Raw genomic sequence first — 15,039 nt, 5'->3', positions numbered from 1 at the left:
AATAAACTGCTATAAAACCATGCAGAAATTTCCTAGCATTTTTTTTTTTTTAAAGAAAAAGCTGCCTAAAATAGTGGGATTTTTTTGTTTGTTATTTTGTTTTTGTTTTTGTTTTTGTTTTTTTTAACTTTTTGGACAAAATAGTGTTACCATCGTTAATCTATAATTGGAATTTTTAATTAGGCCTATTTTTCAGATTTCTGTTGGAAAGATAATTTGAAAACAATCTTTGAAATGGTCTTTTTTTTTTTTCAAACTGTGGTAGGTTCATTTTTTTCTCTAGTTTTATTGCTATCAAGATGCTATGCCTAGACTAGATAGTTTCTAGGAACACTCTCTGATCTTGCAGTGTTCTATCTCTTACATGATACACAGGAGAGAATCTGCTGCTTCCTGAGGCCTATTCACATTTTGTTTGGGTCCATACTCCCCTTAGCATATAAACAAAATCAGAATCATCACATCTAATGCAAAAGCTTTAACCATGATGAAATTATTTAGAATGTCACGGGGCAGGGGTGCTCTAGCAGTGACAACAGGGACTGTTCTAAAATCTAGTGATCCAGATATAAGACCAAGGTGATGAGATGCATAGAAGAGTTATGTAAAACCAAAACCCATCTTAGAGACACTTGGTGATGAAGGCATAATGCAAGTCTCAATACTTAGGCTTTGAAAGAATAAAAACAATGATGTACTTGGCAGGCTATTTTTTATTCCTTTAAGCATTCTGCCTCCACCATTAATATGTTATAACAGTAGAGAATGTAAGAGTATTTTGTGTACTTACATCCAAATGGTCAACATTGTGTGTGTGTGTATGTGTGTGTGTATGTGTGTGTGTGTGTGTGTGTGTGTGTGTGTGTGTGTGTATGCAGGCCAGAGGTCAATATTAGGTGTCTTCCTAGGCTGGCTGGTGAGTGAGGCCCTGGGATTTAGTGCTGTGATCACACGCATGTGACATCATGTGACATCATGTGATCTGGGAGATCCACAGTCAGACCCTCATGCTCTCATAGCAAACGCTGCCCACTGAGCCATCTCCTCAGACCACGATCAACATTTTGGTCACTTACTTTTTAAGAAAATATATACAATTAATTTAGCTTGTAACAGATATTTTTTAATTTAATGTATATATATTTAAATCATTTGTAAAAAGAGTAAAACCATTGATTTGTTTAAAACATTAAAAATAGTAGAATTTATAGTGAATTGTTAGTTTAAAGCTAAAGCAAGTAACTACACCAGCACCTGAGTTCATCTAAATACTTAGAACTTGTAACTAGTTATAATGGCGAGGTAGTCCTTATAAAGTTAATACAATTATTTGCTGCACTCTGCTATCAGCAGACTAAGTGTACTTTGTAATTTAGATGGTGCACAGCTGCCTTATGTGCATGCATGCTCTTGCTTCTTTTGTAAAGTTGAGAATGAAGTATACTTAGAATTGTGCAGTTGGAAAGAGAAATGGTTACATGTGGAAGCTACTTATTTAGTAAGCTCTTTTAAGAGGGAAAAGTTCCATAAAAAGCATGAGAAGTATATAAACTTAAGGCAACTGTTTATGGTCAAAAGACAGCAGTAGGGGAGGCTCACTTATAAGATGGAGGAGGAGGGTCAGCAGGGAAGGTGGCCTCAATCTGGTCTCAAGCCAAAGCAGGAATTAGGTTTAAATCAGGTATACTGACTTGGGCCATGGGGCAGTGTAACCTGGGTAAAGACGGTATCGCCGCCTCTGGAAAGCAAACAGGAAAAAGTTGTTTTCTCCCACTGATATTCTCAACTGACCCATAAAAATGTATATACGATGACATGCTAGTTTTAAAGAATGTCATAATCATGTTTAGAAAAAGCTCATTAATACTTTTGAGAAAAAAAAAGGAGTTAATATCGTATAGGAATTTTTAAAGTTCTACTTACTACTTACTATCATAATATAAATGAAGATATTCATTAGAAAATATGATTTTGGAAGGCTTTTTACATTTGTGTGTGTTCTGAGTGTGTCCATGTGCCACAGTATGTGTGATGAAGTCAGAGAACAGGACACAACTTGCCGAGGTCAGTTTTCTCCTCTTACCACAAGCATTCCAGGGTTTGAATTTAGGCTGTCAGGCTGTGGCAAGGTACCTTAGAGTGCTGAACCAGATCACCTGTCTTGGAAGGCAGTGTAGACTATAAAACCTAGTGCAGTGAAGAATTTAGCTAGACTCAAATCATTTTGCAAAAGACTAAAGGGAAAGTCATACAGATATTATCAGATACCTTTGAAAATATGTTTTTAGAACATATATTGTCATAAAACATTAAGAATATTGAGGAAATTCCTAGATAAATTTAAAAATATTCTTTTAAGAAAAATTGAGTCTTTATTAATACAGTTCTTCACATTGTGGTGACCCCAACCATAGAGTTATTTTCATTGCTACTTCATAACTGTAATTTTCCTACTGTTATGAATTATAATATGATTATTTTTGGAGATGTTTGCCAAAGGGGCTGGGACATACAGGTTGACAGCCACTGCACTAAAATGAAGGAAAACTGAAAGAAAACACTAGGACACCTAGGCTGTTCTAAATCATCATTAATCATCATCGTTACACTTATTCACTACCAACACATGGAACACAATTACTCAAGTGGGTAAAATACTTCTTACAGTAGGGCACTGAGCCAATTATTTAAAAATAAAATTTCCAACTTTAACCTGTTTTTATACAATATGCAATAACATTTAATTTGGGACATTTTTTTCAGTTTATTTGGTCAAGAGGCGAGTAACTGTACATTCCAAATTCAGTCAGCCTTATGGCGACTCTTTTGTTAGCTTGATTGCCTTCATAAACCAGTGTCATATCACAGTATTTCCTTTTATATGTATAAGTAGCAATTTAGCATCACTAGTAAGTAGATTAAAACTCAGTTTTAAACTCTGAATGACATGAAGCTGACGTTCTGTTTTCTTCAAATCCTTCTGAGGAGCTACAGTGGAGATTAAGAGAGATATAGTATGTGGCTTAAGCACTGACCTACTTACATATTTCTTATTTTTATTTTTTAAATATTTATTTTAATTGTGTGAACAAGTCATGTGCATGCTGGAGCCTACAGAGGTCAAAAAAGGGCACCTGGTCTCCTGGGACTGGAGTTTCAGGGACTGTGAGCTGCTTTCTAGGTGCTGGGAAGCAAATTCAGGTCTGCTTGCAAAAACAGTAAATGAGCTTAACCCATGAGCCAGCATTCCAGCCCCTTAATTTTCTCAAAAAGAAAATAGTATACTTCCCTAAAACTAAGCCTCAAGAACATTACAACCAATATATTAATTCTAGTCTACGTTAGCCTTTTGGAATATAAATAATATAGAATATGCTCAGATGACTGCAGGCTGCAGTTATAGCAGCCCTTTGTGACTGGGAAACAGGGCTTCAGAAAGTATTCAGACCAGAGACAACCCAGTGGGGAGCAAATGAAAGCTCTAGCAACCCCACAACTATAGATCTGTTTGTTCAGGTGGGTACCTTTAAAATAAATAGGCTACAGATGAAACTTAAGTAGTGGGTAGTTGAACATGAGTATAGTTTTATATTAACCTGAGTTACTTTATTTCAAAATGGGTTCTTTGCAGTTTTTATTAAGAGAAAAGGGAGTATTAATAGTTTCTTTAGAATAAGAAGTCAAGAAAACCCTAAAGTTTCATCATTCAAACAAAGCTTCATCATTACTGGAACACTTTTCCCTCTTTGTCTAGAAACTTTAGTTAATACCTTTCCATGGGCACATGCCACTGAGCAGAAAATGCATCCCAGAGTGATGCACTCTCCTTTGGCTGGTCATTTAGAGTCAACACTAGTAGAGAAAATGGTTTCTTTATTTTCCCAACTCTTCTAGTTTTAGAGACTTAAACTAATAAGAAAATAGTTTTCATGTGCCTTCCATAATTCATTTATTTGTGACTCCTTATAATATGGGGTTATATGTATTTGTTCTGGAAGAGAAACCATGCAGCTAAGTGGGCCCAACAATAATGAGTCTCAGTCACACAGGCTGCAAAACTGTGAGCTTTGTGTGTTAGTACTTAAGAGGATTGCCAAGTTAGAGAAAAATGTATATTTTTACTCAGTGAATATCTGAGCTTATCAAAAATATATGCAATAGCTCACTAAGTGTATAAGGTGACTTCCATGTTCCTTAGTCACAAGTAAAGCCAAGTAAATACTCAATACAAATACATTTTCTGTAGTGCAAAGACAAGACATACTTTGTATTGAGTATAAATACATGTATGTATGTCATAGAAATAATTACACAGGATTCTGGGACAAATCTCAAAATACATCTGCAAAAACTTATACATTTTTAGTTGGTTTCTTTAGGTTAGAAGCAGCCTAAATTTCCACAAAGCAGACAAAAAATGTTTTGTCAAGAACCAGGAAAGTTATGATAAAGCAGGATTCCTAATGTGAAGGTTGGTGCTTTTCAGCTTTTGCCTCAATAATGAGGCTATGCTGCCCCTGGCGCTGGCACTGTGTCAAGTTCTTGGGTGGCGTTTGATCAGCTAGGAATGCCAATGGGAAGAACATGTGGAAACATTCACAGAGGATTAAAGGTGATTTGATTCAAAGTTTGATCTAACAATAAACAAATGTAAAAAGGGAATGTGTTGTCAGGAAAGCTACAGAGTTCCTCATGAAATACCTAAGAGTGAATGGTACTTTGCAGAAAGTCAGTTTGATAACCCTGTGCCTGCTAAGCATCCTTGGGCTTGGTTGAATTGAGATGTGGCATAAATAGGAAATGCACACTCGATTTTAAATACTTAAACAAGAATGTGTGTCTTGAAATAAGTTTTTATATGATTTCACACTGAAGTCAATTTTTACATACTAGGTTTAATAAAGGATTCTTTAAGTTATGTTTACTTTTTTAAAATGTGGCTATTAGACATTTATAGCCAAACACATTGCTCTCATATTTCTGCTGAACAGTGATGACACAGCAGTCACTATGATTTGTATGGCCATGCTTTCCCTAGGGTCACCAAGAACTACATATTTTCAGGATATGTAGTCCTACAGTGAGTCTGAGGAAGGGTCACTAAGAGTTGGAATTTTATGTACTGTAAAATCAGAAGCCACTGCAGAATTTGGTGGGGAAGGGATGGTATACCTTATAGTCAAATAAAATAAATGTGTGGGCTGAATAACTGGTTCAATTATTGCTCCTCTAGAGGACCCAGCACCCACATGGCAGCTCACAATCATCTGTAACTCCCACCCCAAGGGGTCTACTGCCCTCTTCTGGTCTCTGCAGGCACCAAGCACACACATGGTGTACAGACATTCACATAGGCAAAACACACATGCACAAAAAATAAATAAAATTAAAAAACAGGATTCTTTGAAGATTTTTAAGAATGGCCTTTGTTTCTTCTAGACATGAGCTGTGCACTTGATTAGATTCAGAGTGTGTTCAGCAACTTAAAAAACTCCCAAGTTTTAGGGTTTAGATTTAAAGAATTCTAGTATCTTTTGAAACTTATGTTTGTGTATACTTTCCTGTGAGGATGAATATACACACACAATTATAGAGGTCATTTTCACCTCTGGCATGGGCAATAGTAAGAGCTGCTCATGAGCACTTACGTGAGTGGAAAGGGCTGGCTGAGTGGTCAGAATCGAACACGCTGCAAACATCCGTGTTACTGGACGTGCCGGAGGCAGGAGGCGGTGTCAGTGGTGTTCTTGGAGAATTTGGTGCAGATGCTGTACTTTCTGTTTCACTTTCAGGGATCCTACTGTAGCTAATTTTTCTTGGCTCCTGCTGCAGAGGTGTGGGATGTCTCATGGTTCCTGGTCTTGGATTTGATGGACGAACACCAGGAGATTTTAGGGGATAGCTGTATTTTTTTGGCTATAGATATCAAAAACAAAACAAAACCACAATACTTAAAACATTATGGTCAAAAGGAAGGTTTTTCCTTTGTTTTGTAAATGACCAATATGAAAATTTCATGATGGTTCAGACCAGAGCCTTAGGTGCAGCACTGTTACTCCTCTGTGAGGACTTCTTATAGAAGGTGTTATGAGCTTTAATGTAGATATAAATAACAAAATGCTTGTTAAGGTAGCATCCTGGCGGATGGAAATTTTTCTGAAATACATTGTATAATTCCAGTTTTTAAAAACACTATTTGAGGCAATGCAGCCTTGTTGGAACAGCCAGGCTAGTCACCATGAGCTGTGGGAATCAGGGTATACGGATCATATGGACTACTTATAGACAGAGCTGCTTGCATTTTGATCTGTGTATATAGTTAATTTAGGGCCCTTTCCCTGCAGAATGACCACTTCACAGTGGTGTCAGAGTGCCTCACTAAAGTCGACATACATATTTCTAATGGTTCATGCTTAAAAGCTGATTTAGAGTTTGAAAAAAAATCTGGCTGTGAATCACAGACATTAGCAGTTTATTGTGATCTCTTAGAAACCATTTTTTTTTTTTTTTTTTTTTTTTGGTTTTTCGAGACAAGGTCTCTCTGTATAGCCCTGGCTGTCCTGAAACTCACTCTGTAGACCAGGCTGGCCTCGAACTCAGAAATCCACCTGCCTCTGCCTCCCAAGTGCTGGGATTAAAGGCGTGCGCAAATCGTTGGCGCTTAAAAAATAATTAAAAAAAAATATATAAATGGTTTCTTATAGTTAGAAAGAAACCATTTATATATATATTTTTAATTATTTTTTAAGCGCCAACGATTTTTTTTTTCGAGACAGGGTTTCTCTGTATAGCCCTGGCTGTAGACCAAGCTGGCCTCAAACTCAGAAATCCGCCTGCCTCTGCCTCCCAAGTGCTGGGATTAAAGGCGTGCGCCACCAGCACCTGAAACCATTTATATTTATTTTGACTCTTTGAGTAAAGGAACATATTCAGATCAGTGAGGTGTGATACTGAGCATAAACTTGTCTAGGCACTAACAAATTACAATAAAATAAAAGAACTATTAAAAATATTTTTATGTATACTTTGTATTACTCATTGCTAATATTTTTAATAAATCATTACTTAAAGAATCCTAAGTATGCTGGTGTTGGGGGGTGTACACCTTTAATCCCAGTACTAGGAAAGCAGAGACAGGAGGATCTTTATGAGTTTGAGGCCAGCCTGGTCTGCAGAACAAGTTCCAGAACAGCCAGGGCTATGAAGAGAAAATATCTCAAAACAAAACAAAACAAAAAACAAAAACAAACAAATAAACCAAGTAAATATACTGATTGTAAATGAATTAGTATAAACTTCTTAAATTCCATGTCCTTGAAATAAATTTTAACTTCTGTTACAACTAAAAATAACAAACAATATAAATTGGTCACTTTTATAATTATATCATATCAGGATTTATGAAAATCAGTATTAATGTTCATTTATTTGAAACCAGGTGGGGTATCCTTCATTATATTTACTTATTAATCACTTGTAAATCTCACATTTACATCCCGCCCCTAAGTCGTGTCACAAACCTAGTCTGTGTGACACCCGGTGTGAGTAACTACAGTGACTGGAAAGTGTAAATAGCAAACTTGTGAACATACGAAGACTTACAAATCTTGGAAGAGGCTTAGGGTTCCGTGGTTCTATTTCTAGGGATTTGTTGAATAGATAGTCTGTAAATTCCTTCTCCATGCTATTTCCCATTGGATTCAAGTTTTCAAAGAACCTCTGAAATAAAAGCAAAAAACTTTTATTAGTATTAAATATTTTAAATTCATGAAAATAATTTAGGATATACTCAATATAAGAAAATTTGAGTTACTGACTTTAAATTTTATTTTTCCTTTTCTCCCCTACAAAATGAACAGCCTTTATGAGGCACTGTATAAAGCTGATCAGAAATATGTATCCTCACATAGTTCACCTCACCTTCATGTCTGACTCTACCCGTAAGCAGTAAGGCTGGTTTTGGTACTGCTGGATCTCTCCTGTTATCTCGGCCACTCTTCTCCTCTTGCTGAAGTTGATGAGCTCTTTTCCATGTCGTCTTAGGACCTCAGGGTTGCCTTCTTCTGTTTTCAAGATATTTGTGAGATAAATTCCTAGAAAAGACCAGGAAATTACCTCATTGGTAAAGAAGGAAAGGAAAAGTTTCTTTTTCTTTCTCATTAACTGTAGGCACAGATAGTGATAATCAGCAAAGAACCAATGCCCAGATATATCTCTGTATTAAATCCTTCTTCTATATAAAGTATTTAAGCTTTATAAACATTCAAGGAAAAGGAGACCAAATTTTAGAAATAGATTATTTTTAAAGAATACAGGCTTCCATATTCCTCACTGTTACATGGCTCGTGTTGAGGAAACTTAACCATGCTGTCACTGATGAGGCATACTGCCAGAAAGTGGGGAAAACTCAGAAGATGGTATATCCCATCTTCCCAATCCTTAGTCTCACAGTTTGGAGATGACCATATTTGAATAGGCTTATTTGTGGAAACATAGGAAAGGGTTCAAATCTATCCAGCAGAGGGTGTCATAATTTTTGCATATTTTAGACTTAGTACACTTGGTGATATAGGCTGGTCTCCAGCTTGTTATGCAGCTGGGACCATTCTTCTGGCTTCAGCTCCTGAGCACTGGGATTGCAGGTGCACACCCCAGGCCTGGGTCAGGCTAGGCAGACACCCTTCTAACTGAGCTACACCTCAGTCCACTCCTGCTCTTTATCTAGCCCTCTGGTCTAGGAGCATTTTAGTTCCTTCCTGGCACAAAGGTTCTAGAGCCAGCTCCACTGCTCTCTACTTGTGCTGTCTTACATAAACTGCTTAGTCTCTCTGTTATTAGCCTCAGGTATTCATCTGTGGGAAATAAATAAATTTGTATACAGATTGAGATAGGGCCTGACAAAAAAGGAAGTGTCCATTAGAACATTGCAACTGCTAATGTTGTTATCTGAATATTACTTCTTTCTTGTTTTTCCTCCCAAATTACACATTGCTTTTTTTCCGGTGAAGGGGTGGAAAACAGGTACGTGCATACCTGAGATTGTTTACTGAATACAAATGTACTGCGTTTCTGCTACATCTAGGTAGAGCAAATGAAAACACTCTGTGTGTGTGCGCTATACTGTTTTGGGCTGCACTGTGAGGAAATGCTACACTAGTAGTAATGTTTAAGATGCTACGAGAGCACAGTGAGGTACCTTTCCTATTTTGAGTTGTTAAGATTACAAAAAGGAACATTAAATTAAATCTCAAAAAAGTGAATTAAGAGTTCAATGGATAGAATAAGAGGGAGGGCACCAGTGTGACACTCCCACAAGATGAGGCATGGGAACATTCTCAGAGCAGGCAGGCTTTATTTATTATGTGGAGTGAAATAAGACTGGCAGGATGTTAGACAGAGACAAGATCAGGAGTTGTAAATGTTTAGCAACAGACGAGTACTTCTAAATGATGTCATATGTGTGTGTGTGTGTGTGTGTGTGTGTGTGTGTGTGTGTGTGTGTGTGTATGTGTGTAAAATAAGGTAACACTGACACCAATACTTGTTTGGTTTGGGCACATGATTTATTTGTCTGCTTCTCAGCACAGAAGCCACTCTTAACGATATGTTCATAAAATAACAACTGTGTTGTAGTAAGGCTCTTGTGCTTTCTAACAGACATGTCCTTACGAGTGTGCTTATTCAATGGCAGCCAAAATCAGCTTTCCAGATTAGTCAAAAATTGAAGTGTTTGTGGGTGGTAGCATCTGATACTCAACTTGTAAAATATCTTTTGTTAAATTTAATTTTCATGCTAGGTATAGTGGTAGAGGAATATCAGGCCATCTTACAGTACACAATGAGTCTCTGTCTTAAGAGAAAAAAGAAAAAGCTTTAAAAAAGCTGTTATCTATGAGATAACAGGGTAGAAACATCTGCATTTTAGGATTGCTAGCTACACTGACTGCCAAAGAGCAGTGTGCAGAATGTCATACTCTGTGTGCTTGGAGAGAATAGAAGGCTTACAAATGTAAGAGGGTAGGCCTGAAGAAATCAGTAGCTGGACTGGAGAGATGGCTCAGTGTTTACATGTGGTCTTCCTTTCTCCATTACAGGGCTCAAGTCAGATTCCCAGTACCCGTATCAGATGACTCCCAAGCACCTTTAAGTACATTTTCAGGGAATCTAACACCCTCTTTTGACCTCTGAGAGTACAATGGTGTACACACACACATACACACACACACACACGACAGCAGGAAGGCTTTAAGCTCTGTACTTAAGATGACTGAATGATTGATTGGTACAGTGAACAGGATGTCCACATGTGTTATAAACAAAACACTTGGATAAAGTTGTAAAAATACAAGAAGCACTTTGGGAAATGTCAGGATAAAATTTAGAAAAGTATTTTATGCCTGACTAATGACTAGTCAAAAGAATAAAATCTTTTGGTAGTGCTGTCTAAACTTTGTTGATCAAACAATGCCTGCATTCATATAAATGTGTAAGCATATGTGATATGCAAAGAATAATTCTATATGGACACATTTATTAGGGACTTCAATACTATATACTAGCAAGCTTAATTATTTTTATTTTATTTCTGTGCATTTTGCCTGCATGTATGCCTATGTACTACATAATGCCTAGTACCCATGGGGTCCAGAAGAGGGAGTTACAGTCAGTTGAAACCACCATATGATACTAGGAATTGAGCATGTCCTCTGGAAGAACAGTCTGTGCTCTTGAATGCTGAGCCATCTCTCTAGGCCTACCAAACTTTGATTTAGATAGAGATAGAGGAGGTGGGGAGGGAGGGATGAAAGGAGTGAAGAAAGTAGAAGGAAAGTAGAAAGGAAGGTAGGTAGGAGTGTGTTTGTGTACACATGTAGATCTAATTGTCACCGTGTCTACCAAATACTAGTCTAAGTGGCCAAATTCTCTTCTGTTCTAAAATAATATGGTTTCTTTCATTCATTCAAAAAACATTTGTGATGCCTCCATGTATCCTAGGTGCTAAGAATAGACAAGACATTTCCAAGTAGAGTTTTTCTCCTTGGAAAGATCAAGAACCTAAGCTACTGTGCTATAAGCAGTATGTGCACCAGAATAGGAGCAAACTGCTAGAGGACCAAGAACCTTGAGGTGCCTTCCACTGCTAGGAAGGTAGGGAAAAGCAGTGGCAGAAGTTAAGCTCACCCTATCCTCACACAACTTTAGAGTGTATAAATGGATCTGTTGACATATAGGAAATAATACACTGAATCATGGGGTAATGATGAAGGAGTAACATTATCTTTATGGCTATCATGTGGCTACTGTACATGATCATTTAAGATTATTAAAATATAAAATATACTTCAGATATGGCAAAAATGCAACATATATGGCATGCAATCACATACAATATGCACATAAAAAAGACCAAAAGCAGGCCAGGCATGGTGGCACACACCTTTAATCCTAGCACTCAGGAGGCAGAGGAGGAAGGTTTCTCTAAGTTTGAGGCCAGCCTGGTCAAATAGTGAGTTCCAGGGCAGCCAGTGCTATGTAGAGAGAAAGCAAAACAACAACAACAAAAACAAAAACAAAAACAAAAACAAAGAAAAAAACAAAACCCATGAGCAAATGTAAAAGTATTTAGTTAAAAAGTGCAACAATAAAATATGAGAAAATAGAACAATGGTAATCCTGATATTTTCCTCAATGTATCTATGTACTACAACTTAAGACCACACAGAAAACAACAGATGAAGGTAAAACTAGGAGAAAATGTACCAATTACTAAGAAAGTCAAACATAAGATAGATCATTTTCTACAAACCTTCAGAAGAATGCTCACCAAAGCATGCACATAGGCAGAGAGAGGCTGATTCAAGAGCTGGGTATAGCCCAGGCAGAGCATTTACCTGGCACGCATCAGCTCTGGGTTCCATCCCTAGCACTGAATGGAGGAAAAGGTATGTGTGGCAGGGCAATGTAAAGAATACTGAATGTGTAAAATATAAGAATAAATCACTGAAAGAGACAAAGGAACCTACACGAAGGCAACAGACAGGCACCACTTTCAGTTTCTATGCAAGAAAAACAATAGGTTCAGAGGGACAGCCAATCTTAAACGGAAGAAAGGCATTCATCCTCCAGTGCAGAGGAGGATGGTAAAAATACAAGTCTAATGTACTGAAGCCTGTCTCAAAGGCACATGAGTGAATTGTAGACATGGTTTGTCAAAGGATTCAATACAAGTTTTGGGTGCCATCACCATGCTGCTGTGGCTTTCCTTTATCGAACTAAACTACCAGGGCAGTCAAGGTGGTGCACACCTGCTTATCCCAAGCACCACGAGTGCTGAGGCAGGAGGACTGCAGCAGGAACAAAAATAAGACCAAAGACATGAGTAATATGTGATGGCTGTCAGAGATGAGACTAGAAAGTGAAGCGTGTATAGGCCGAGTCCTCGCTGAATGACGTCAGAGGGCTTAGGACACTTGGAGTGTCTATGGATATTCTGGGTGTGGGTTCCAGCTCTAAAGAGAAACTTTATTTACAGAACACATATTCCTTACATCTACAGCCTGACTGTTTGATGCACATACTTTGTTTTGTTTTCAGATAGGATCTTGCTATACATCCCAGGCTGGCTTCACACTCATGTGTATTATCACATCTGTCACCTGAGTTATCTTATAGTGTTTGTAGTGAACTGACATTTTGTCTGTGACTCCTGAAACAAGGTCAGACATCAGATTTTTCACTTCTGTTATCACCTCAACAAGTTTCAATGTTGTGAACACTGTGGATTTTTACATTTAGGATGCTCAGTCTATATTTTTAAAGTCCTAATAAGAGAATCTGGAAGGATTCAGCTGCTATTTTCTACACTTATTTAATAAAATGTTTTTTTTTTTTTTTTATCCAGAAGCACAATAAAAGTTAGGAATAAAAACTTACCAAAGAAAGGCACACATGGTGGATTAATAGACCTGAGTTTTGCCAAATATTTCTTATAGTGATCTTCACTCAACTCATGAGCTTCTTCTAAAATTTTCTTTTGTCTACTTGGTATTTGCTATAATAATAAAAATAAGAATTAGGAGGCCTCAGTTGTATAAGAATGGCAAATGTTGCTCCGCCCCCCCAAAACCCTGAAGAAACCAAAAACCAAACCAAACGAACAAAAAACAAAAACAAATAAACAAATAAAACCCCCAAAGAACAACTAACTATTATGGCCCATTCATAATCAGTTTTGACTCCAAGAATGTTAATACTGTTTTTACTTTTTAATTTGTAATACATATTTTTGAGACAAGGTCTCTCTCAGTATGTATCCCTGGCCAGGTTGGAGTTCATTCTATAGGTCAGGTTGGCCTCAAACATGGAGATCTATCTGCCTCTGTCTCCCAAGAGTTGGGATTAAAGGCTTGAATGATCATACCTGGTAAATACTTTTTAAAAAAACCTTTCTCATATACTTTAGAACAAGTTTAAAAGTGTGCATAATATAGTCTATCTGAGCATTACAAATAAGCTGCTGAATGTAAGTTAGCAAGCTGGCTCAGCATGAGCCTGGTGATCTGAGGTGGACCCCGAGATCCAATCAATAGGGTAGAGGGAGCCTACTCCACAACATCCTTGGACCTCCAGATGTGCCTGTGGCAGGCACCTGAGTGTGCACATACACCAAATTCAGAAAAAAAAAATGCTAATTGCTTTTTCTTCTAACAATTGGAACCTATGAATGAATTTTAATGAGAACACTTAATTTTAGAAGAGAAAACAATTAATTAGGAAATGTAGGTAAGTCCAATATTTAACCTATTACTGAAAAAACAAATGAGACATTTAACTGTTAAGTGTTATAATTGTTAAAATTCTGATTTCCCATTTATATTAGCAGGTATTAGTTATATACAATGGCAGGCTTCATTATGGCATTTTCATACATGTCTGCAATGTACTTTGATCATTCACCCCACTGTGATTTCTGGCCAGTCCCTCTCCTGCTGGAGCCTTCTGCTTCCCAAGCAGTCCTCCCTTGTCCTGCCTGGTCTTTTCTCTCACCTCCTCTGCCTCTCCCCCATCTCTCCCCCTCGCTCTTGGTGAGCCAGTGAGTAAATTACAGCTGCTTAGAGGAGCGTGGGCGAGGGTTATTTATGAACATAGGACCTTAGCTGTAGTTATACTACTGAATAAGATGTCTCTGCCTCGCTCAGCAACTACTGACCACAATGACAAGCTATGGAAGAGATGACCTTACAACCCAGCCCAGCTCCCATGGCATCATGCTGATGGACACTTTTGCTATGCTAATAATCACAGCTGCTGAGATGATAATGTCATAAAAATTCCTAAGTTCACTTTAAATCAACGGTACAAACTTACCTCAAATGTGTGGTCTAGTCTGTAAACAGGTGATGAGTTCATAGCACTGACAACTTCAAGGACACCATTGAAGTTGTTCAGCTCTTGAAAGACTTGTAGAATCTCAATTATTCGACTCACTACAGCTACTCTTTCTTCTAAGTTTTCTGTTTCTACAATACATCTGGAAATTGAAACAAACTAGAAATTAAAATTTTTATTTTCCCAAAATTCAAAATGTGTTCAGTATGACTACAGAAAAGACATATGTACACTGATGGGCTGGAAAGGAGACTGCAGAGAAATGCTCTGCTGGAGCATGTGACTCTTCCCTGACACCTACACTATTATAGCAGACAACCATTTTCCTAATCTAGCTAGTGCATCCTCTATTGTCAGCTTACAAATCTTACTGGATGTGTGAATCTCTGTCTTAGGTACATGCTAGGCATGTTTATTCTAGAACCTTTGCTTCCTTTGTGTGTGCATATACACAATCCTATTACAATGATTCATTTCTCTGCCTGAGGAAAGTCCGGCTACATAGCTGAAGATGGCCTAAAACTTGTACTATTCCTGCCTCAGCCTTCTGAGTGACGGATTACCATATCCAGCTTAATTTTGTTTTTTGATATATAGAAATAATTGGTTATGTTTATAGAAATAGCTTTTTTTTTTTTTTTTTTTTTTTTT

The 15,039-nt window shown here is 37.5% G+C and overlaps 1 protein-coding gene across 1 annotated transcript in view; it reads right to left on the bottom strand.

The window, feature by feature from the left end:
- Sos1 (SOS Ras/Rac guanine nucleotide exchange factor 1) overlaps window positions 1-15,039 on the bottom strand; it is an 83,958-nt gene that overhangs the window by 5,952 nt on the left and 62,967 nt on the right. The window contains exons 16-20 of the mRNA XM_031357413.1: window positions 14,368-14,530; window positions 12,934-13,051; window positions 7,921-8,093; window positions 7,603-7,719; window positions 5,649-5,916 (exon numbers count right to left, since the gene is read on the bottom strand). Of these exons, the coding sequence (XP_031213273.1) occupies window positions 5,649-5,916; window positions 7,603-7,719; window positions 7,921-8,093; window positions 12,934-13,051; window positions 14,368-14,530 (839 nt within the window). The remainder of the gene's footprint in view (window positions 1-5,648; window positions 5,917-7,602; window positions 7,720-7,920; window positions 8,094-12,933; window positions 13,052-14,367; window positions 14,531-15,039) is intronic.

Source organism: Mastomys coucha, unplaced genomic scaffold (assembly GCF_008632895.1).
Source record: "Mastomys coucha isolate ucsf_1 unplaced genomic scaffold, UCSF_Mcou_1 pScaffold6, whole genome shotgun sequence".
Classification (NCBI taxonomy): domain Eukaryota; kingdom Metazoa; phylum Chordata; class Mammalia; order Rodentia; family Muridae; genus Mastomys; species Mastomys coucha.
This window is presented reverse-complemented; position numbering and strand designations above follow the sequence as displayed.